Genomic DNA, 22,003 nt, shown 5'->3' with positions numbered 1-22,003 from the left:
GTGGTCTGGCCTATCCTCTGTGTGTGTGTATGAGAACAGAGATTGAAGACTACTTGCCTTAGCACAAATCCAGGTTAAAATAAATGCAAAAAAAAAAAAAAATCTATTCTTCCATCTATTTCTTTTGCTTTTAGTTATTTTCCATTGCTCTTTGTCACAGGTAATCACTGAATAAACTTTTGGTACAAATTTTCCATTTTGATTTTTTGAACTCCTGCATTCTTTAAGAAATTTGATTTGTACTAATTAAAAATATCTTATTTTAAATGGTTATCTGGAAAATAGAGGGTGCTACCAAAAGAACATTATGCAAGCCTTGTGCTTTTTCTGTCTCAAAAATGTTCCATCAAGCATGTTTAATATCAACATACTTAACGTTTTTGAGTTTTTGAGTTTTTAAAGGCTTTTCTAAGTGCCAGCTGCCACATATTCACCCTGGGGCATGACATTTGAGTCTGAATTGTTTCTGTCTCATGCAGAATCAATAAGCATTTCCAGGCATAACACAATAAAAATTATCTTGCAGGCTCTGTAGATCTGCAAGTGTTTTAGATGCTAAACAAAGCAGCTGTCTCTTGATACATACTGGGCAGCTCTAAGGAGGCAGTCACAAGTGTACATGTGTGCAGAGGTATTCTTGCTTGAATATATGTAGATGATCCTTGGGTTTGCCTACGAAACTCACCTATCATATGTAGTTGAAAAAAAGCACATTTTTATACATTTCTTTCCCTTTCGCTCATGAACTCTAAAAGAACCTTGTTGCCCTACGTATTGTAAGTATCACAGGATTTTGTTTGTCCGCAATTTGTCCTTCTGCAGGCAAAAGAAATAGAAACCAGTCTGGACACAACAAACAGGGAACTGGAGGCCTTTCAGTGGGAAAAGCTGCACAGACTAAATGAGCTGGATGTAGTTGTGCCTTTGAGACTCCATCAGGTAATTCAAGATGTGCATCTGCATGTGCAGAATGGCCTGTGTACATCTAAACAATGGTGTTACTGTTCTTTGGGGCCCTTAGTTCCTGATTCACTATGGTCACCTGGGAGGGAAGTGCCGTTAACTGAACTTCATGCCGCTATTTCCTCTAGAATTACCTTTTTTTTTCCCCTTCTCCTGTACTGACAGAAACGAGGTAAGGACAGGCAGGCTGGCCCATTTCTGAAATGTGTATAGTCTTCAAGTGCTGTATAGGTTTGGCATGGCACTCTTTCAGGTCCATACCTACTGATATTCTCCTGGGGAAAAAAAAAAATGAAACACCACCCCAGGAAAACAAATCAAAAAATCCCTGAAAAGTATTGAAACTAATGGGAATTCTGCCCAATTCAATAATTCCAGATTGAATACAATGAATTCAGTCACACAATTTGCTGGCCTAAAAAAAGGGATGTGCCCACGCCCACCTCACTCACTAGTTCTCTACTGCTCACACATTTTATATAAAGAGACATCTCCATCACCTTAATAAGTGAAGCCAGCCTTGCTTGTTTCTGGCTGCTTTTGCAGGTGCAGTGCTTGGTTGATGGGGAGATGCCCCGTGACTTCTCCCAGACTTTAGTATTTACCAACCAGTCCTTGCAGTACCTGCAGAAGAGAATTGTGGACCTACGTAACGAAAAGATAATGCAAAGAGAGATCCATAAGAAGGCCAAGGAGCAACATAAGCAGCTTCTCCAGGAGAAAAAGGAGATGGAGATGGAGATTCAACGTGAGTAACAGAGACTCTGAACAACACAGCATTGTTAATGTTCCTTCTGTCCCTCCCACTGGCTGTGGGTAATTCACCATGGCTCATACTTGCACAGATGTCACAGAGGGTTACTACAGAAAATAGAGCAGATCAAGTGGACTGTTTTGATGGAGCTGCAGTTCTCCAGCATTGCAGAGTCATCAGGCTGTGAAAAATAATTTAAGAACCTAGTATAAGTAGAGCTGACTGAGATGAGATGCTGGAAGTCTGGACACATGTTTGCTATTTCTCCTTGTAAACCAGAACTCCTAGCATAAAAGTAGTTTCTCCAAAGATACATAAGCTTTTTCTGGTAATTTCCTCCCCTTTGGAACATTTGGAGAAGGAAATAAACCTATTCAAAACACTTTTCCAAGAGCCAAACCCAAAGGTGTGTCTAGCACCACCAGACCTGCAGAGGCCCTATACAGCCTGTGGTATGAGAGTGGCTTACTAGGACAGGCTTAGAGTATGGCTTAGTGACCACACAGGCATGAGCATGGGCAAGGACAAGTGACATGACTCAGCTGTGAGCTCTGTGTGGTTTTGTGTGAATTATTTATTGCAGAGCAAATACCAAAGAGCTCAGACAAAAAGCTGGGGTAAAGCAGAAATTCTTGTAAACCAGTGCACGACAGTTCTGCCATTTTGTGCCAATGTCCCTCTGTTAGGACTGGAGGAGAGGTGCAATAATCTGATGATGGAGAAGTTTGGTCGGCTGGTTGATTTTGAAGCAGTTCAAGTCCACTCTGTTAATATACCCATGGAGCAGATGAAAGTGAGAATAATGGAGAAGGAGTATGAGCATTTCGTGGAGCTCAAAGAATGGGAGGTAAGCAGCAGGAAGAGGAGGAAGACACATGTGTTGTGATGAGCTGTTAAGGCTTCGTTTTCCTGAGGACTGAAAAGTTACACTAAAATCTTTTTTCAGCTTGCTCATGTTTGATTTTTTAAACTAGTCCTTAATAGACCATAGTGTTCAACTCCAATTTCCCATCATCATTGCTACCTCTGCTCCAGTTGCTGGTGCACATCCTATTTTTCAGGGAGGTAGCTGATGTCTCTGTTTTGCTTTTCTCAGACACGTTCTCCTATTTCATTCCCTACATGAAACTCTTGCAGAGTGCTTTTCTCTGGTTCTCAGGTGGCATTCAGCACCTCCTGCCTTCTCTCAGTGCCTTTGGTGACAGACTTTGAGTACAGGGCAGGCTCTAGTTCATGCCTGGGGGGCCTGTCTGAAAAGTTCATGTCTCCATTTGGTGGAGCCTAAGGCTCAGCTGCTGTGGTGCAAGCAGGCAGCATGCTTATGCTGCCCTTACAGAAGAGCACAGGAGGGTACAGAAATGCTATGTACCTAATGGCTTTTTTTTCCTCACACATTTGCTGAACTGCTTTACTTACTTAGGCTTTGTAATTTAGATATATTTAAAACAATAAGATGACATCGCACTTAAGCTACTGTGGGATCAGATGGTGCGGCAGGATCAGTCTGTTGTTTAGCTGTGACATTTACATTGTGCCTAGCATTTCTTCCCCACTCAACACTTTTTGTCCTTTCTCATCCAAGATCAACTTTTTACATCTTTCTAGGAAAGAATTGTAGTCCTGCAGCATCAGCTAACGAAGCTGACAAGGGAAAACACCAGCAAGCTGCACCAGCTGAACAGGTTTTGCCATGAAAAGCATCAGCTTGAAACTGAGCTGGAATCACTGACAACTGCTCAGGTGAGCCTTGTAGCCACTGCAGTGCTTGCAGGTTTGGGACTGTTCTGAAATGGGTAAGGGATCATCTGGCCCTCCTCAGCTCCCTGGTCTCACATGCTGCTCTGCAGTCAGCAGTTTAGGCTAGGAGTGGGACAGGCTGAATGGCTGCTCCATACCTTACCATCTCTGTTACTACTTAGCTGCTTTCTAAGACTGAAACAGACTAATGTCTAATTAAAATATGCCTTGAAGGAATTAAAAGAATATTCTTTTGTTACATGGAAACAGTCGTATTACAGTTCTGTAAGAGCATTACAATGAGAAGTAGATTTATTGTTCTGTACCAGGGAGTAAGTCTAAGTTAGTGAACCTTCACTCTTTCACACAGTTCTGACTAAGGTGTGGGAAAGTCATGGGTATGTCCTGGTTCTTGGAAAGCTTCACTTTCCCTGCTTGAAATAAATTTCCACTGTTCATTGTCCGTATTTTATAGGAACCATTTTTTTCCTCTCCATTTTTTTCCTCTCCAGGGGGGAGAATTTGAGGGCACCCTAAGTGCTGACCTCAAAGAGACAGCCAGGCTGGAGTCACGGCTCATGCACATGACTTCTGAGGTGGCCCTTCTGAGAGAGGAAATCAGCCAGGGTGGAGTAGATGAGATGTAAAAGAACTCACTTTGCTTAGCAGAAAAGGTGGGTGCCTGTTTCTACAAGCTTTACCACAGGACTCCAACTCCCTGTTCAGAAATAGTATCTACCAATCCAAGTCACCCTTAAAATTAACTGTGGCAGCAGTAATGCCTGGAAGTGCAAAATTGTTTTGGCTATCCAGGGGTTTAGTTGAAAAGGGTTGTATTTGGTTTTTCTAGCAAAATATGACTGTAACAACATATTTGGAATAAAAAATAGCAAATAAAACTATTAAATACTGTTATCAGTCCATTGCAGAGGGTTGCACTGAACAAGGTGCCCATGTGTGAGCATTATGTCTGTGTCTACTCTTCAAAACAAATGGCTGTGGAAAGCTGGTTTGAAGTTTTGAATATTTGAAGGGGCAAATATTGGCTTGGTACCTTGTTCTCAAAAATTATAAAGATGTCTGCCTCAAGCAAGCATTTGTTCCTGCTGAGCACCAGTGGCCCTGCCCTGCTAACTGAGCTAGTTAAGAGTCCAGGGACACACTACTAGCCAGGAGAAAGCAAAGGGGCCTTTGCATTCTCCTTTGCATGGCCTTTGCCATGGCACTTACTGGCAAGGAGGAGGGTGTGACAATGCAAAGTCAGCCTGCAATTCCACTGGCTTGCACCTGCCTGATCAGTCAGAGGGCCAAGCTCTGCGTGTTTTCAGGTGTTGCTCTTTTTTGCCTCTCTTATTTGGTGTGGTGGCAGGATGTGATCATTTACAGCACTTACCCTGCCTGTGAAACCTTCCTTCATCCCCAGGGTGGAGGGGTTGGGTTCTTCCCATGCAAGGCTCCTGAGGTGCTAATTTTTAATGGAATAAATTAAACAACCTCCAGCTGCTCTAGCTGTTCCTCCCCACTTCCCACCTCTTGCCACAGGTCTTTGTGTCTGTCTGGTGCATACTCAGCAGGGCTCCAGCACAAGAACTTCCTGCTGGTCCCAGCACAAGCATGTGAATGGTGCTTGTGCAGCCTGCCCTTACAGAGGGTCCCTGCTGAGGAGCACACCTGGTGCTGGGAGCTCTTGTGCAGCTGGAGGTTGTGCCGTGGGAGGTAGGAAATGGCTGGAGCCCCAGGCACGGGGCTGTCTGGCACCAATCCTTTGCCTAACAAAGGGCAAGGACATACTGGGTAACCACACACCCAGAGACTCAGCCGGAGACAGGGAAAGATAAGACCCCAGACTAAGCATCACCAGTGCCTATTTGGAAAACTCTAACTGCAGGAAAATGACACCTTTCCCCAGGTGTCCTGCTTGCTGTATGTCTGCAAGTGAAAAAGGAAAGGCTCATTCTGTGTGAGGAATCAGCTTAGAACCAGGCACAGCAAAGACTAAAGCCTTTATTTTAGTTGTTAAAGCGTGGATTTATCTTTACAGGTAGGCAGCTGCAGATGGCATGTATGTGAAAGGTTGTTTAAGTTGATTAGGCAGAGTGCATAACACCAGTCTATTCACAGGAGCATGTTCCTGGAACAAACTTTCCTGTGGGGGAGAGGAAAGGACCTTTTGGGCAGCATTATTTGTTGTGAAACCCTCGCTGCAAGAGGGTGCTGGCAGCTCTGTTTGGACCTATGTCCTGCAGTGTCCCTTGTCCAGCTGTTTCGATCGTGTGCTCTGATGGTGCGACTGGGAGCTGCTGCCTTGTTTCCTGGGTCCTCCTGTGACCTTGCTGAGGATGCCTTCTGTCTCCATAGCATTATAAAAGGCACATATACATCTATATACAAGTGCATAAATATATAAATAGGGGTGTTATACAAAAATAAATACCCTTTCTCTTTTTATCTTTAGAATAAGTCTTTTGCAAAAGGCAGGTGGTCCCTAGCTGGTGGGAGGATGAGTCTCTAAGGGTCTCAGTGGTGGAGGGCTGCTGTTCAGATGTCTTGGTAGGTCCTGACCCAAAGATGTGATCACCGGATTCTGGGCATGGAGATCTCCTCTGGACTGGCAGCAGTCTAGTCTTTCTACCTCTTCAACTGGCACTAGGCCTAAGCAGCAAGGGCTTCCTGAGGGGGAAAGGAGGGGGAAAAGAAATTATTACAATGCACACTGAAAAGAGAGATGCAGTTGGAGGTTTCAACTCAACAGTTCACTTTATGAGAAGGGGTACTCTGATCAAAGAGGAACATCAGCATTCTGAAAGTCTGTGTGGAAATTTGATGATGCCATGATCACACAAAACAAGTCTGATCTGCACTACAGGGGTGGATCAATGGATTAGGTCCTAGAGAGATGGATTCGCATCACTTGACTATGAGCCATCAGAAAGGCTCTGCACTGAGATTTCCCTTCAAGAACAGCCTAAAATGATGAGCTGAAGAAGGCATGGAGTTTTCCAAACCACTGACCTTGGTGGAGGAGGGTATCCCGTCGAGCATCCAGGCTAGGGCCTCCCACTTTGCTTCCCATCACAGGATGATGGAGGCCAACAAAGTGCTCTTGAAGATGAGGACAGTCATCTTGTGGCTGAAGAAGCTGGTGAGTGGAGTCATCTGGGAGACTGTAGAGGAAAGAGCTGTCTTCTGTTCTGGAGCTGGGCAATCTGGGGAAGCAGGCAGAGAGGTTTAGTGCTGTTTAAAGATCTTTCCTCCTTGAAAGATACAACTCATGTCATGTGTCAGACAGTTCATCAATACTGTGACACAGATCATTCCTAAATGAGGGGAAGAGCAGAAATTGGGATGTACTTGTGGGATGGGAATGAAGGGATACGAGACCTGGTATCCATGATCCAACAGGTGGTGAATGCCACTGGAGCTGGGAGGAATAATCCCTCACGGGAGCATGGCAATGAAGAATGTCTGAACAGTGAGACAGAAAGCACTCACAGCTGGACACTGGGCAGATTCTGGGGCAGCTGTTTAGCAACATCAGTCACAGATGTTTGCTTCTCTCATCCTGCTTTTCAGTCTCCCACTTAGGAACAGGAGGAGGAAAAGAAGACAGAGGGGAGTAGGTCTTGGCCACCTCTACAATTAAATTATTCCTTCCTGAAATCCTAAGAGGAATGAGTTGTGCAAAGATAATTTAGACCAAGGTGTCTTAGTGCTGAAGCACAGATTTGTTTGTCAAGAGTTGGGACAGATAGGAGTGTATTGAGGGCAGGCTTTTGTGAGCATGTAGTTTTGTGTGTCCCAGTGGATTGTTCCACCCTCCCTCTCCACAGGCCAGGACTAACCTGGAGGGCTGGTAGTCTTGCTGGGCACTCCCATTCTGCAGCACTCTTGCCTGCAGCAAGGCCTTGGTCTCTTCCTGTGACTGGAAGGAGAGAGAAGGATTCTTAGCAGAGCAATGACACGCAGCAGCATTAAGAAGTAGGTGCTGATCTGTGAGTCAGAGCCCTGGGGCAGATTGCTGAAGCTCTTACAGCAGAAGGCAGAAAAAGCTGAAACTGTTTCTTTTGCTACTGAGGGCAGTGAAACTGAGCACTGAAAAACTCACTTTACACTTACTGCTGAATGAGTGGGGTATAAGCAGTGTATAGACTCAACTCTGGCACTGCCTGTTACCCCTCTACAGAGAGAGTCCTCAACACTGTCAGTCCCTGTGAGCTTTGCTCTGGGGACATAGGAACTGTTCCCAAAAGAGTCACCTTTTCTCACTGCCTCCTCCACACTTAAGAGGCACTGGCCCAAGAAACCACCCCTTCACCAGTGTTTTGGAGACCTTCCTGTTCCCCCATGTCTCAGACTTCACTACGAAGGGGAAATGTCTTTTGGGAAGCCAGCCTTGCCCGTTCTACATGCTGCAAAGTGTGCCAGCCACGCCTGGAGAAGCCCCCTCACTGCAAGTGTGGCATCCATGACAAACCAGCTCTTGATCCCAGGTGTGGACTCACCTGTGGCATTTCATCAGGGCTGTAATCTCGGGGCTTGGTGCTTGTGTACCCCACTCCTGCAGAGGTGCAGATGCCATTCAGATGTGCCCTGCTGGCATAGGGCTGCCCATTAATAAAGGGGTGTCCACTGGCACGAGGAGCAGAGATGCCTCTCAGAGGTACCATGGTGTACTGGCAGGATGACACCAGCAGCCCAGCTCCTGGGAAGCTCATGTCAATGGTTTGCTCTGCAGAGGGAAGGAAAAGAAAGTCTGAGGCAAAAATGAGAGGTAAAGTCAAGCTTGTTGAAGCTTAGCATGCATAGGTTTAGGCTGTCCTACCAGGCAGCTATTTTTGCACCCAAAGCACTCTTGGAAATAAATGGTGAAAAGGGGCCCTTTGCCTCTAGTGCCAGAGGCTCCTTTGCCACAAGGCAAGCAGGACAAGGGACAAAACAGTGGCCTTTGTCTTTATGGGGTTCCACAGGACATCTGAGACTTGCTCTCTGCCCATGCCTTCCCTGCTTCCCAGAATTCCCTCACATTTTGGGTGTTCGCTGCAACTACACTGAGGGTCAGATTTAATCCACAGGCAAACCATACCCTGTAAATCAGCCCCCAAGAAACAACCCTTACTCTGCTTGGACCAAGCTCTCCAAAGGCAAAAGGGGATGAAAGCCACGATGAGGAGTACAATGGATCCCAGCACAACGCCTACAATCAAGTACGGCAAGTCGCTGGAACGGGCCACCATGGCTCCTGTCCCCAGGCCACTGTGCCCACCATTGAGTGGGGGATGCTGCTGAGGGGGCACTTTGGAGGGTGGAAGACGACCTGGCAGACCAAGAGACTTCCGAGCTGTGGAAGGAAGAGAAAGAGAATGTTAGAGACATGGCAGATGGCACAGCAGTCCAGGGATGTTAATGTTGCTGTGGAGTGGCCAGACTTCTATGGTGGCTTGAAAGAAGCACTCCTGGATGACAAGATTCCTAGGCTGATGCATATGGCAGTACAGACAAGGCCTCTGTGCTTGGCTCATAGCTCAGCCAGATCAGCTTGTGGACTGCTCAAGCAAAAGCAAATCCAAAATAGCTTCTCCAGAGTGCACACTTGGACTTAATGCTGTTCCAGTCAAGACAGTGCAGCTGCTTTGAAGACAAAATGGGGCCTGCTTCTAATGCAACATGGAGTTCAGCACAGCAAGGGAAAGTTAGCCCTTCTGTTTCCAGTCACCACCTATATGATAGTCAGGAAAACAAAAGGCAACTGCTGCTCTGAGAGACAGCAATGGACTCTGCACAAAGGGTTAGCACAGACCGGGCACATTGATCAACAGTATGGACAGCCCTGTGTCTGTCTTCTCTCCAGTGCTGCCTCCCCCACTTGGCTGGAGCCTGGGCAACGCACTGTCAGGCAGGGATGCTTCCTGCCCTGCTGTGATTTGACAGCTGCAGGCAGGGGAGGCAGCAGCCATGCTTCCAGAGCTGCCCTGGGGAATCCCTTACCTTTGGTTTCACAGATCATCACGTTGCTGAACTCGCTTTCACCTCCCTCGTTGAAGCACTGCATCTTAATGTCATATGAGGTCTCTGGCTGCAGGTGGCTGATGGAGTGCCAGTACCGATCTCCTGAGGAGGAAACAAACACAAGGAGCTCTTAACCTCCTCAGGGAACAGGCAGCTGGCCCAGCTCTGCAGCAGTGCCTGGTAAAGCAGCCTGGACAGCCGCTGTCTTTTGTGCACTGGGCTCCTTTTGGCTGTGCTGTCTTCCAGCAGGGACTAGGGGTGGGACCAGCCTCTCTACTCTGCCTACCTTCCACCACGTCCTTCTTGTAGTCACTGTCATTGTCACTGTCAGTGGGGCGGTAGTAGATGTAAAATCCATGGATGGGGGTGTTGTTATTGCTGGCTGGGATGTACTGCAGAGAATGGAAGGGAGAGCAGAAATTAGCAGAGATGTCCATGCTTGTATTGTACTAAGTGAGGAGCAGCTAGGATAAGTGGGATGGGACAGGAAGTTAACCTAGCAGAGGGGCCTTCCTTGTGTTGCCACTGATTTGCACAATGAAGGCTTCCCTACAAAAGCTCAATGCTACTTTCTACTCTCAAGCTTTGCTTCTTTCAGGTAACAGACAAGCTGTGGATCTGGGCCTGTCACTTCAGGCATCCAGTGCTCTGTGCCCTCTCAGCAGCTACAGCCAGTGATTCAAGAGTAAAAATTCCTGAACAATAGTGACTCAGCTGGGTGTGGGCAAGCACACAATCATCTTGCCTTCAGCAGGCTCATGGCTTCCTTGCCATTAACTGGTCACTGCATGAGCTTTGTGTTTCTGAAGACAGGTCTCTTGCGCCCTGTCACCCAGGGCAGTATTGTCCCAGCTCCATGTGTTCTTGCTGTCTTTCACCCAGTATTTTATCAGCTACTGTTTGAGTTTAAAAGAACAGCAGTGCCCATCCTCCCTTGTGGCAATTTCAGGGTTATAAGCAGCTAGGAGAGGAGAGCAGTGCATCCCTCTGAAAAAGCTCTAAGCTGTTGAAAACACTTGGATCTGGCCTTGTGATCCAAAAGATCCTACCCACTCCTAAAAATCCTCTGGAGTGGACTGCAGTAGATGATTATCAGCATTTAGAATTGTTACCTAGCAAATGAGAGTGAAAGACATATCTGCTGGAAAATACTAGAAGAGAGGGAGATGCTAATGGAGCAAACAGCCACCCCATACATTGTTCAACTGTGCTTATTGAACAAAATGGTTGAGACCCCATGGTTATCCACTGAAATCTTCCTGTATACAATGTTGGATTCAGATGGAAAGTGTTTCCTAGGCTCTCTGACTTCTCACCCTTCTATGTGTCCCAAACCCAGTCCTCCTTTGGTGGAGGGCAGCTACTGGATCCCAGATCCAATAGTTGCAGATGTGCTGGTGATGAGCTGCAGGGTGGGAACCTGGAGGAGGTGTAAGCTGGGCAAAGAGCACCCTCACACCTGGTTCTTGCCCCTGCAGCGCTCTCCACCCCCACAAGCCTCACCATCCACTTGAGCATGATGGTGGTCTCGTTGATGGCGTCTGTGAAGGTGATGTAGGGCCCAGCCACGGGGCGCTCGTAGACACGGCTGCTGTACCCCGACACCACGTATGGCCGGGACGCCGCGCTGGGCTCGCTCTCTCCCAGGATGTTCAGCGCCCGCACACGGAACTTATACGATGTGCCTATGGGGAAAATGGGAAATGAAATGGTTGCAGCGTTTGGAGTTTTCCAGATTTCTACTGTCAGCATGGCCCTGACTGTGATGAGGGGCTATGTCTCCAGAAGGCAGAGAGACTACAAGTTTGTTGCGGAAGTACAAACCCTGAATGGCCACATTTCAGCCATGTCCTAGATGGAGCCTGCTTTTATTTACCTTCCCCAATTCCTGTCTAGATGGTCCAAAAGTCAGATAGCAGTTTTGGAAGATGTGCAGGGGGTTAAGAAATGCCTGAAAGCATATCCTGACCTGAAAGCAGGTATGGAAATGTGTTCTTCCTCTACTCCACGGGAATTAAGTACATAAACATCAGTTCAAAGCTACATAATTTTTACCCAAACTTCCTTTTATTGATCTTTAGTTTGAGGTAGTTATGTTTCCCTTTTAAGCTGTCCAGCTCAGTGATGAAATCTTTTCTCAAGTGAAGTGCAATGGGATTTGTGAGCCCATCTGTCTTGTCTGTGACTAAGTTCTGTCCTGTCTTGTAAAAGACAAAACCAAATGCTATTAGTAATTGTATCCTGTACTACAGAAAAGCATGCCTAAGCCTCCCTGAGGGAGGTCAAACTTATGCTGGTCTCTGCAGCTGGAGAAATTGGAGAAGCATCTGCAGCTTTTTTCCCCATGCACATAGGGCAGGAGTCAGGAAAGGTTTGTTTTGCTCAATCATGCCAGGGCTGAGCAGGATGTGACAGATGGTTAACCATCCTACAGGGACCCTGCAGCTTTCCTACAGGCCTCCAGGAAGAAGGGAGGAGAGCACCTGCCTACCTTTCTCCAGGCCTGGGATTTCCACAGAGAGGCGAGAGGGAGGAATATCACTAGTGGCCAGGACCCAGTCTCCCAACTTCTTCAATTTCTTATACTCCACGCGGAAAGACTGGATGGGGAACCCGCCATTCCCACGGGGGATCCAGGTCACGTACACAGATGTCTCTGAGGCCATGGAGATGGTTGGACGGTCCGGTGCCTCAGGAGCTGCAAGGGACCCAGAAGGACATTAGGGCATAAAACATATTACTCTCACCCTGTCTGGAGGATCCTGTGGCTCCGCGGTATGTGGGTGAAGGACTGCCTGCACTGCACCCAGCCACATGCTCTGCAACTCCTGAATGCTCTTCATTAGAGCTGGCACCCCCAAATCCTCATGCCTTTCAGTTTGTGCCCACAAGCACCTTTTATTCTTGCTTGCATCTTGCTCCTTTTCCACTCCCAGATCAAGCAGGATGACACAAGGTTTGAGGTGTGATCACCCATCATAGAGGGAAAGCAGTGAGAGGGATGGATGCAGGGCTGGAGATGGAGCAAAAAGCCTGGATGATGTGGAAGGAGTGAGCAGGGGGAGACTGATGCTAGGGAAAACCAAGTGTAGGAGATGGGAACAGGAGAGATTGAGAAGAAACAACTGAGAAGGAAATAAGGAAAAATTCTGAACTGTGGAAATACAATTTGACAGGAAAACAATCAAAAGATGGGAGGAAAAGAGATTAATGGAGCTATGGATATGAAAATAAAGACAACAAATGAGTATGGAGGAGACTGAAGGATGGGATCTTGCAAGATTAGGATTGAAGGAGAGAATTTCACAGAAATGATAAAGGCAATAGTAATGATAGAGACAGGGTGGGAAACAACAAATTAGATTGCTCAGTAGGGATCTGATGTTTATCCAGTGCAGCAAGATACCCAAATGGAGCACTCTGCACCCCTAGAATGGAAACTAATTGCCCGTAGCCAGGACATGCAGGTACTTGGTCTGCATTCCTCCCTGACACTCCATCAGCACCCATTGGTGCAGTGCAGTTTGTTGCTCCTATGCCACACACATTCACAGATTCCAAGACAGGGCTTTCTGAACTCTTCACATGGAATTCAGCAAGAGACAGAGAGTTGCTGAAATGTCCTTGCATTAAAGGTGGGGCCAGGCAGTGGGATTTGCCTGCTCTCCAGGAGTGACTGTCTGCCAAGAGCAGTAGTAGGGGTATCCAAGAAGGACCTCTCCTTGTCAGAAGCCAGAAACCACCCATCCAGCACTGCAGTCTTGATTTACTCAGCAGAGACTTCAACCCCAGCATGGCCTGGCCACTGCCACCCACAAGAGACCCAGCACCCCTCACCCTCCTGGAGCCATTTCAGGGAGGGCCTTACGGGACAGACGGCTGTTGTCGGCCTGGTTACTGCTCTGAGTGCTCGTGCCTGGGTCATCCCTCTGGATCTGCTGCTCTTTGCTGGCAACTATCTCTGGCTTTGGGCGCCGCCCTGTGCAGAAGGGAGAGGTGGCATCACTAACAGAGAGATGCACTCAGAATTAACTTTTGCTGTGATGAGGAAAGCAAATATTCCCAGACAGGATGCAGAGGTAAGTACCTCCTGGACTCTGACAGCCCTAGGAGCTCAAAGCACTCAGCCTGCTGGCAGGAACGAAAGCTAAAGGGGCAGATTTGTTAATAGATGTCCCTCATATTTAATTTTCTACAACTTTTAATTGCTTTTCTTCAAATGTTGCTAGATTTCTGTCTCCAAGCAGAGGATGGATTAAACAACCTCTTGACATTTATGCTAGACCCATTTTCTACTGTTCTGCAGGTTTTCAACTGAGACACCAAGTGAATAAGGGACTTTTTCCAAGCCACACAGATGATGGGTTGGAATTTTCCCCATCCTACCCTCCGCTTTCCCTTCTGACAGTTGCTCTAAGCTGAGGGCAAATGGGTTTCCAGAGCAGGAACACTCCCATTGTCCAAAGGCTGGTGCCTTGTGCCTCAGGGCTGGGACAAGATGTTTCAGAGGGCCCCTCCCCTGACTCAGAGCAAAGGGGAACCCGGGGAAAGGCCTGCCCTTACCGGTGCGGAAGGTCACCATGGCTGTCTGTCCCTCGCCGGCGCAGTTGTGAGCAGCCATCTCCACCTCGTACAGGCTCCCAGGGTCCAGCCTAGTGAGGGTCAGGCGGTGCTGCGAGGCTGGGACATCCCTCACAGTCCAGCTGTCCGAGGCGTTGGTGACCTGCTGAGAGACCAATGCAGGTGTTGCAGAGCCTGGGGCAGGCTGGGCTTCTTGCAGGCACCGAGCTCAGAAACTTTTTTAGTAAGTTGTGTACCAATCACATCTACCTTCCCTTCCCTCTCTGCAAAGGAAGGAGATGGTGCCAGCCTGATTTTGCAAAGGAATTCAGGTATAAGCAGGACAACTCACCCACAGTGTTTTCTTGATCCCAGGGTTCAGTCAGACCTGTTCTGTCTTCTAGTTCCCTTTGATACTACCACCCCTCGATGTGTGTAAATCTCCAGAACAGGTGTGGCCCCCAAAATGCAGCATTAGCCACAGGACTGAGCTGCTTTAGGAGCCAAATCTTTCCTGCAGCCCAGCTGCTGAGCTGCTCATTTAGATACTGGCCATTTCCAAGGGATGAGGTACCCAGACACACTTTGTTTTACTGAGTATTATCCAGCCTCACCCCTGGCACTTTGGGGCTCAAATGAAGAGCCATAATGCTGGAGCAAAGGTTTCTGCAGGGAAGAGACTGTGTATGGCCATAGGCCTCAGAGAAGCTTGGAAACACAGGCTTTTTTTTGTGATACCGTGATGCCCCATGCAGAGGGGGAGGGAAGGTGGAACCTTCCTCCTTCTCCCTGGCTGCAAAGATAATATTTTTGCAGGCAAATAGGCAGGACACTGAAGTGACCCGGTGCCAGAAGGAGAATTAGTAATGCAGGCAACGCAACAGAACGGAAATGCCAAGACTCTGCTGTATCATTCATCTTTTCTCCAAGCGTTTGACACTGACTGATTAATGCCTGCCTCGTTTTATTTTTGTTCCTGAGTCTGCAAAGTTCTGAGGCCAGGAAGGGGAGTCCTAAAGGCTGCTAATATGCAGGAAAGGGAAAGAGAAATTCTTAAGAAACAAAAGTAAGGGCTGCATGGCATCTGACTGCTTGCAGGCTGCTGAGAGTTTGGGGCAGTGTAGGAACAGAGTAAAAAGAGACATTCACAGATATCTTCTAGAGAAGAAGCAGAACCTCGCACAGTACAAATGTAGGTCTCCTGTCAGTAGGTTTAACTTTCTATACAGCCATCTTCTACACAAAGAGCCTTTTCTTTTGTGGCTGAATTGGTTCCTTCCCTCTCCACACACATGGTTTTCCAGTCAGAAATGTCAAAACCAGATCATTATATAACTTGATCCTAAGGATCTTGGATAGAAAGAGACTCTTTCTAAACAAGTTTAAGGGTTATTGGGACTAATTCCTTTCCACACAATCCTTAAGCATCCCAAGAAAGAGTCTCCAGCTGAGAATTTGGACTACACTGAAAACACATTACTGCAAACTGCAGTGACCCATGGTGACCTTCACTGCCCCACAGCCCCTACCAGGTGAAGTGCTGAAAAACAAATCAAATATGGACAAACTCCAAGGCTGCAAGTTAAGATTGCAAGCAGAATTGGTAGTTACATGATACACCACTGGGGAATAAATCTCCTCTTGGCAGACAACCAGAGCCAACAGTCTGGGGATGCTTTTGGCATCTTTGTTTTTTATTTAAGCTTGCTCTATTGTGTTCCTGTGCTGGCATCTTCTGCCTTTGTTTTAAAGGGCTCTTAAAAGAGATGGTTAGCTGAAATCCTCATCTTAATTTTTTTTTTTTAAAGAAATCAAGGATTGTAACAGTCTTCTATTACACTGTATTTTCACAAAAGCACACAATTCCAGGAAAATAGATACATATATTCACATGTACGTGAAAATGGTGCCTTGCAGTGGGCGGGAATCCCAAACATGCGATTTGGCATGTTTTTGGAATACACTCAAACCCTCTGGGGGGCTTGAGGCAAAACCTGCCTCTCTACTGCAACTCCTTGCCTACCCAAAGGGAAGAAAAGCAGCAGAAAAATAAATCTAAGCCCCTTTTTTCCACTTATCCCCAGCAAAATGGAGATACTTTGCACCTCAGAAGAAGAATTTTTCCCTCAACAATGCTTCAGCATTTAAAAAAACTGCTGGGCTACAGCTGTGCCTGCACTGTGCCCATGGTGCCATGAAACACCCCAGAGGGAGGAGTCCTTGCGCTCCAGCAGGACTTGGCCATGCACCATGTGCTCACACTGTGCCACCTGCAACTGATGTACTCCACAGTGCACTGCCTTCCAGCTTCCAGAATAAAACTGGGGGACAAGGATCTTCCAGAGGATTTAGCATGGTTATGACAGCTCTCTACTGGCTCCTCACGCTCACTGAACATGGGCACTTTGGTGTTGCTGGGCAGGGCATGCACATGCAGCAGAGAGGATGCTGCTCTGTGTCACGCAGTCCATTCTGTGTCCCCCTGGCTTGTGCCAAGACAAAAGTATTCCAGAGCAAGTCATTGTGCAACCTGCCCTCAGGGCTTCCTACCTGTGCATGCACACATCTGGAACTGGATGTGGAAGCTACTAGCAAAGTGTGTTCATGTGCCTTCTGCACACTTAGGCAGACAGGCACTGCCACTGGGCTCTTCCTGGACAGCTCAGCAAACCTCCTGTCACAGCCTGTATCCATCAGGCTGAGGCTGCAGCTCAGGAGGTCTCACTATCCAGTGCCACCAGTGAGCGATGGGTGAAATGTGTGGTGAGGCCACCAGCATGCCCATGGAATGGCGCAGAGGAAAGATGGGAGCAGGGAAAAGAGTGATACCTTGCGATGCTTCACCACGTAATAGAGGATGGGGGCTCTGCTGTCAGGCCGGGGTCTCCACACCAGGTCGTAGCTGTCTGTCTTGGAGGTCCGTGGAGAACTGAGGATGATGGGGGCTTCAGCTGGAGGCACCAGCTCCTTGTTGGCTGCACACTGTGGAGATGCTGCTAGAGGAGGGGTTGTCCCAGGCTTGGGCAGTCCAGCTTTATCCAAGGGCAGCTTTAAGGTGCTGTTCCTGGAAGGTGGTGTTGGAGATTGAGCCGTGTGCAGCTGGACATCTCGCCCAGGGTTGAGTGGAGCTCCTGGAATACAAAGTGTCACAGCAGGGTAAATGCCCATCCCAGTCTGTGGTTAAGGCAGAGCTGTGAGCCCCCTGTGCAGTACTGCCTGCAGTGCCACTCAAAAAGGTATTGGCAACAATCCCTCCTTCCCCTGCTATAAACAACAAGGTTCCCTGTCTCTCTGAAGTCCCTCTTACCCTGTGTAAGTTCAACGAAGTCCAAGGAATCAGGTGGTACCTCTCCTACCCCAGGTGAATTCAGTTTTTAAGCTCTTGCTCAGTGCAAGTTCAGAGGCAGAGCTAAGCCATGGGGTGAAGCACTACAGCCAGATGTCTTGTATAGAGACAAGATCTCTTGTGTAGAGATCACCCAAATGTGCACGCATGGCCCAGCCCTTAGAAGCAAAACTGGTGTCATGTGTTCCCAGAGGGAGATACTGAGACCTCAGGCAGAACAGCACTTGCAGCATAGGTTAAATAGGAAGTAAAAGCAACACCCCAACTTTCTTCCCGTGCTTCCCCCGTCCTTGTCCTGTGTTAGGCTGTGACTGAATGGCCATGACTTTGGAGAGAGGGGCTTACCCGGGCGGGCTGTCCTCAGCTGCACCATGGCTTGGGCGCTGCCCACCTCGTTCTCGGCCATGCACTGGTAGATGCCCTCGTCCTCGGGCCCCACGCTGAGCAGCCGCAGCGCCCGGCGCGACAGCCGCAGCCGCCGGCTGCCTGACAGCGGCACCGCGTTGCGCAGCCACACCACCGAGGGCTGCGGGTTCCCGCGCACCTTGCACGTGAACTTGGCGCTTTGGCCCCAGGGAATGATCTGCTGGGACAGCTCCATGGTGACCTCCGGGGGTTCTGTGTGAGGAACAAACACAGACTGCTGAGTGCCGCTTGACTAGGAGCACGGCACCATCATGGCTTTGCACCTTCCTCTCTGGCAGGGATGAGAGCAGAGTGATGGATCCTTTCCTACCCTAAGTCCCACTTTCTTTGTGAGGGCTCACATGGGTCTGCTTCAATGCCACTCCCCTTCAGCATCCACATAAACTGCAAAGGGAGGTAGCCCAAAGCCATCTGCCCTCTCACATGAGATCAGACATCTAGTCCCATTTTTCGGAGCTGAAATGCTACTCTGCAAAGATTGTGCTTGTGCCACAACAACACATCAGCACCTGATAAAATGCAATTTGTGAAACTAATCTCCCTAAAAATTGTGAGAATGGGAAGTATATGTGGTAGAAATATCTGAGGTGTAGTATCCCTAACGTTTTCTACTCCACAGAGAGCTTCCCTACAAAACAGAACAAAACCAAGACATTCCAATGTCTTCCTTATGCCAATGTCAAATATGTCTAAAAAGCAACCAGGCTTCCACTAGAAAGTATTGGAACAAAAGCAATGCCACAAATGACAAGAGAAGAGCTTCTGCAGAGGAAAGGAGCATCCATCATCTCCAGCCCATGATGGGAGCCAAGAAGGAGGAACTACTACCCTCAAGAAAGAATTAGTCTGGTCTGGAAACTGGAACCACAAGCAGGGGTTTGCATTACATTGTGGTTTATCCAGGGAGGGGAAGAATGCTTCCATGCTACTATCTTCCCCTAGAAGATGATGAGATGTCCAAGCCCTCCCTGAAACAATGGCTCCAGCAGCACTCACCAAACACCTGCACATTGTAGAAGATGAAGGCAGCCCCGGCCTCCCCAACGCCATTGTCAGCCGTGCAGCTGTAGGTGCCTGAGTCCTCCTCGCTCGTGGGGTCGATCAGGAGGTTGCTGAGCAGGAAGCGCGTCTTGTTGTAGGCGGAGACGCCGGAGCCATCCTTAGCCCAGGTGACCCGCGGCGGGGGGATCCCGCTGGCCACGCACTCCAGAATGAGGCTCTGGCCCTTGGTGACAATGATGGTCTGAGCCTCAGGAGGGTAGATTATCCGGGCTGCCTCTGCTGTGGAGCCTGGGAAGAGACGTGGAGGAAGGAGGTGCGTGGGAAGGACGGTGGGTGGTGGGAGAGCACCCTGTGCGCTGGGTAGGTAGGGATAACAGTAGGGCACACTGTTTTTTCTGTGCTGGGGAAGGTTAATGGCAATGCAGGACCAGAGGGACATTCTGTAAGGGTTCTGTGCACACAACAAAGCCACTTTGCCAAAGAGCTAAAGGCCTTTGCCTGCCCACCACCAAGAACAAATGCTAAGGAAGCATGGCAATCCCAGGGCTGCATACACATACTCCAGGAGCAGACCTTGGGGCCTTCTGCTGCTGGAAAGGAGTTTTCTCAGCAACTGATAACGATTCACACAGAAAACCAGCTGCACCAGATAGCACTGATCAGTGTCCCCAGAGCTGGAGATGTGTGGTGAAGGGAGAATGGCTTACGTCTCACACGGAGCCTCTCACTGGAGACTGAAGTTTTCACCTCCTGTGTCACAGGGTTGTAGGCAGCACATTTGTAAGTCCCCTCATCCTCCTGGCTGGCATTAACGATCTGAAGGTTTCCAGATGGCATAATAAGATAATTGTCTGTAGAGAGAAAAGAGAAAGTGGCACATGGTCACAAGATATGCTCCTGTCCAGCCTCCTAGAAGACATGCAGTGTCCTGAAGAAAAGGTGGGCAAGGGGGAAAGAAAAAACCATGATGTCCCAGGCAGCATGGACATCAAGGAGACCATGCCAGGGACTCTGAAGTAATTTGTGCTGAGACAAGTGGCAAAGGGACAAAGAGGCAGCAGGTAGAGACAGCTACTGCTGGTAAGGAAGGGCGAAACCAGGGTCCTGTGGCGGAACCTGCTGGGTCAGACCCCCGGGCACTCACCTCGGGAAGCCTCCAGCCACTCCTGCTTCACACTGTAGCGGACCTGAGCCTTGGGGTGACTTTCGGGCAGGTCGCAGGCAATCACGGCTGTGTTCCCTTCATCCACCTCAATCACATGCTGGCCATTGAACTTGAAATCTTTGAGATCTGCAAAGAGAGCAGAAGACAAGGCATCTCAGTGGCTGGCTACACATCTCAGTGTCAGCTCATCCTCTCCCCATGGGCTGGGGGCTGTTTGCTCATGGTGCCGGCAGAGGACTGCTCTGACCCCAGCTGCTAGGGAAACTGGCTTGCTTTGGTTTCCCCCCCCCCCCTCCCACCCCCCCCTTTTTCCTACAAAATTAGTAACTTAAAACACAGCTTCTGGAGAAACCGCCTGCTCTAGGGCTGGGAAACTGGGTGTGAAAAATCCTGGCCTGAGAATAAAAAATAAGCCAACTTACTGCAGCACTGAAGGGCAGCCAAAAATGGTCCTTCTGCTGCCTGCTATTTCACACATGACTGCTGTTCTGCTACTGAGAAGCTGACTTTGTAGTCGTAACTCAGGGAGCCCAGCCTGCTTCAAGGGTACAAATGCCAGGTGGGAGGAAGTGTGTGCAACCCCCTGAGCTCCTCCCACACCTGAGAAATCAGCATCTCTGCTCCAGGCACTCTTGTTCCCATCAAATATCTCACAGCTGAAAGCTGGTTAACCACAAAGCTTCACGTATGCCCAAGCTCCAGTTAAAAGAACAGGTACTTGCAAGGAAAGCCAGCTCCTCCTCTATGTGGCACAGCTGCTCCTTCCCTAAAGCAGCAGTGAAAACCCTGTCACACCATGTCTCTCTGTCCATGCTGTGATGGGAGTTCCCACCCTGGCCAGGCTGATGTGCGCAGCATGACTGGAAGCAGAGGAACTAAGAGGAAGGGGTACCTAACTATTTGCTTTCTTTTCCCTGTTTTTTTAAAGCAGGAGGAGAGGAGAGCAGCAAAACACCACAGATCTGTCAGGGCAGGGAGTATGCCAACTTGGCCCCACCAAACTTTCCAGAGGCAAAACTGGTTTCCGTCCTCTCTGGGAGTGATGGCAAACCTCGCTGAGGCACTGCAAGCTTGAAGTTCGTCTCAGACAGCATGTGCTGTGAGGGAGGAGGTTTTGTGCCAGGAAAAAAGTCCCTCGTGTGCATTTTTACAATGCTGTACACCAGCCCAGGTGCCCACTAGCGAAAGCGGCACATCCCACAGTTGGTTGTTGTCACAGGTGACAGGTCACACCGTCACATCAAGGCTCAGGTTGGTGCTTCTTCCCAGGACACCAGGCTAACAGATCTCCTGAATGGCATGCCACTAATTCTGGATGAGACCACACTTCCTTTGCAAAACCCCACTCTAAGGCAGTGTTGCATCTGCAGCCACGGCATGGCCACGTGCTGCCAACAGTTCCCTCACCCCCAGAAACACATCCCAGGACGTGGCACCTGTGACCTCAGGCAGTTTGGGGCCTGGGGGGCAGCAGGAGAGCTGGTGGCAGGCAGCCTCCCTTGGCAGCCCCAGCCAGCAGAAAGATGTGGGGTTTGTTCTCTGGGAAATGCAGCAGTGCTCCCAAGAGCGAAAGACAACTCTGGCTCCAAGCTTCTCCCACCCACAGTCATGGAAAAGTGACATGAAATTTCTCAAGCAGACTTTCTGATTAAAGCAAGATCTTTTATAGAGTTTAAATAAAAACCAGCTCTCTTGGCAAGGCATCAAGAAAGCCTCCTCGAGCGCAGTGCGGAGGGGCTGTCGGGCGGCTGCTGGGGGAGCCAGCGGTCCCAGGCCCAGATCTGAGGGAAGGGGAGGAGGTTGAAAAGAAAAGGGGAGGTTTTGCAATGTCATAAAAATGATTTGCAATGAACATGCTTAACACTTCTGGAATTTCTTGGCATTGTTCAATTAAAAAAAATAATAAAAAGAAGGAATACGGGTGAACTTCAGAACTGTGATTAATCCTTTAAGACAAGCTGAGGAGGGGAGCCATGTTTCCACTGGATATTAAAGCCAGATGAAAGTTAACTCTTAACTTTTGAAAAGCTGGCAGCGCCTCATG

General features: G+C 48.6%; 2 protein-coding genes across 9 annotated transcripts in view; one reads left to right on the top strand and one right to left on the bottom strand.

Annotated features, from left to right (window-relative positions):
- CFAP44 (cilia and flagella associated protein 44) overlaps positions 1–4,369 on the top strand; it is a 42,287-nt gene extending 37,918 nt beyond the window's left edge. For all 6 annotated transcript variants that reach the window (XM_072925089.1, XM_030265610.4, XM_072925084.1 and 3 more), the window contains 5 exons: positions 823–939; positions 1,510–1,711; positions 2,404–2,564; positions 3,323–3,457; positions 3,967–4,369. In XM_072925089.1, coding sequence (XP_072781190.1) covers positions 823–939; positions 1,510–1,711; positions 2,404–2,564; positions 3,323–3,457; positions 3,967–4,101 — 750 coding nt within the window. In that variant the 3' untranslated portion in view covers positions 4,102–4,369. The remainder of the gene's footprint in view (positions 1–822; positions 940–1,509; positions 1,712–2,403; positions 2,565–3,322; positions 3,458–3,966) is intronic.
- A 1,069-nt stretch (positions 4,370–5,438) lies between these two features.
- The window catches only part of BOC (BOC cell adhesion associated, oncogene regulated), a 54,170-nt gene continuing 37,605 nt past the window's right edge, over positions 5,439–22,003 (bottom strand). Inside the window, exons 4-19 of one of the 3 annotated variants that reach the window (XM_030265638.4) lie at positions 19,939–20,085; positions 19,502–19,645; positions 18,789–19,082; positions 17,712–17,984; positions 16,850–17,151; positions 14,024–14,186; positions 13,329–13,439; positions 11,952–12,158; positions 10,964–11,145; positions 9,747–9,852; positions 9,440–9,562; positions 8,571–8,792; positions 7,957–8,183; positions 7,297–7,376; positions 6,467–6,660; positions 5,439–6,124 (exon numbers count right to left, since the gene is read on the bottom strand). In XM_030265638.4, the coding sequence (XP_030121498.4) occupies positions 5,940–6,124; positions 6,467–6,660; positions 7,297–7,376; positions 7,957–8,183; positions 8,571–8,792; positions 9,440–9,562; positions 9,747–9,852; positions 10,964–11,145; positions 11,952–12,158; positions 13,329–13,439; positions 14,024–14,186; positions 16,850–17,151; positions 17,712–17,984; positions 18,789–19,082; positions 19,502–19,645; positions 19,939–20,085 (2,960 nt within the window). In that variant the 3' untranslated portion in view covers positions 5,439–5,939. Of the gene's footprint in view, positions 6,125–6,466; positions 6,661–6,946; positions 7,117–7,296; positions 7,377–7,956; positions 8,184–8,570; positions 8,793–9,439; positions 9,563–9,746; positions 9,853–10,963; positions 11,146–11,951; positions 12,159–13,328; positions 13,440–14,023; positions 14,187–16,849; positions 17,152–17,711; positions 17,985–18,788; positions 19,083–19,501; positions 19,646–19,938; positions 20,086–22,003 lie in introns of those variants that run through there. The other 2 variants (XM_072925114.1, XM_072925120.1) reach the window with 2 other exon arrangements.

This window comes from Taeniopygia guttata, chromosome 1 (genome assembly GCF_048771995.1).
Source record: "Taeniopygia guttata chromosome 1, bTaeGut7.mat, whole genome shotgun sequence".
NCBI lineage: Eukaryota > Metazoa > Chordata > Aves > Passeriformes > Estrildidae > Taeniopygia > Taeniopygia guttata.
This window is presented reverse-complemented; position numbering and strand designations above follow the sequence as displayed.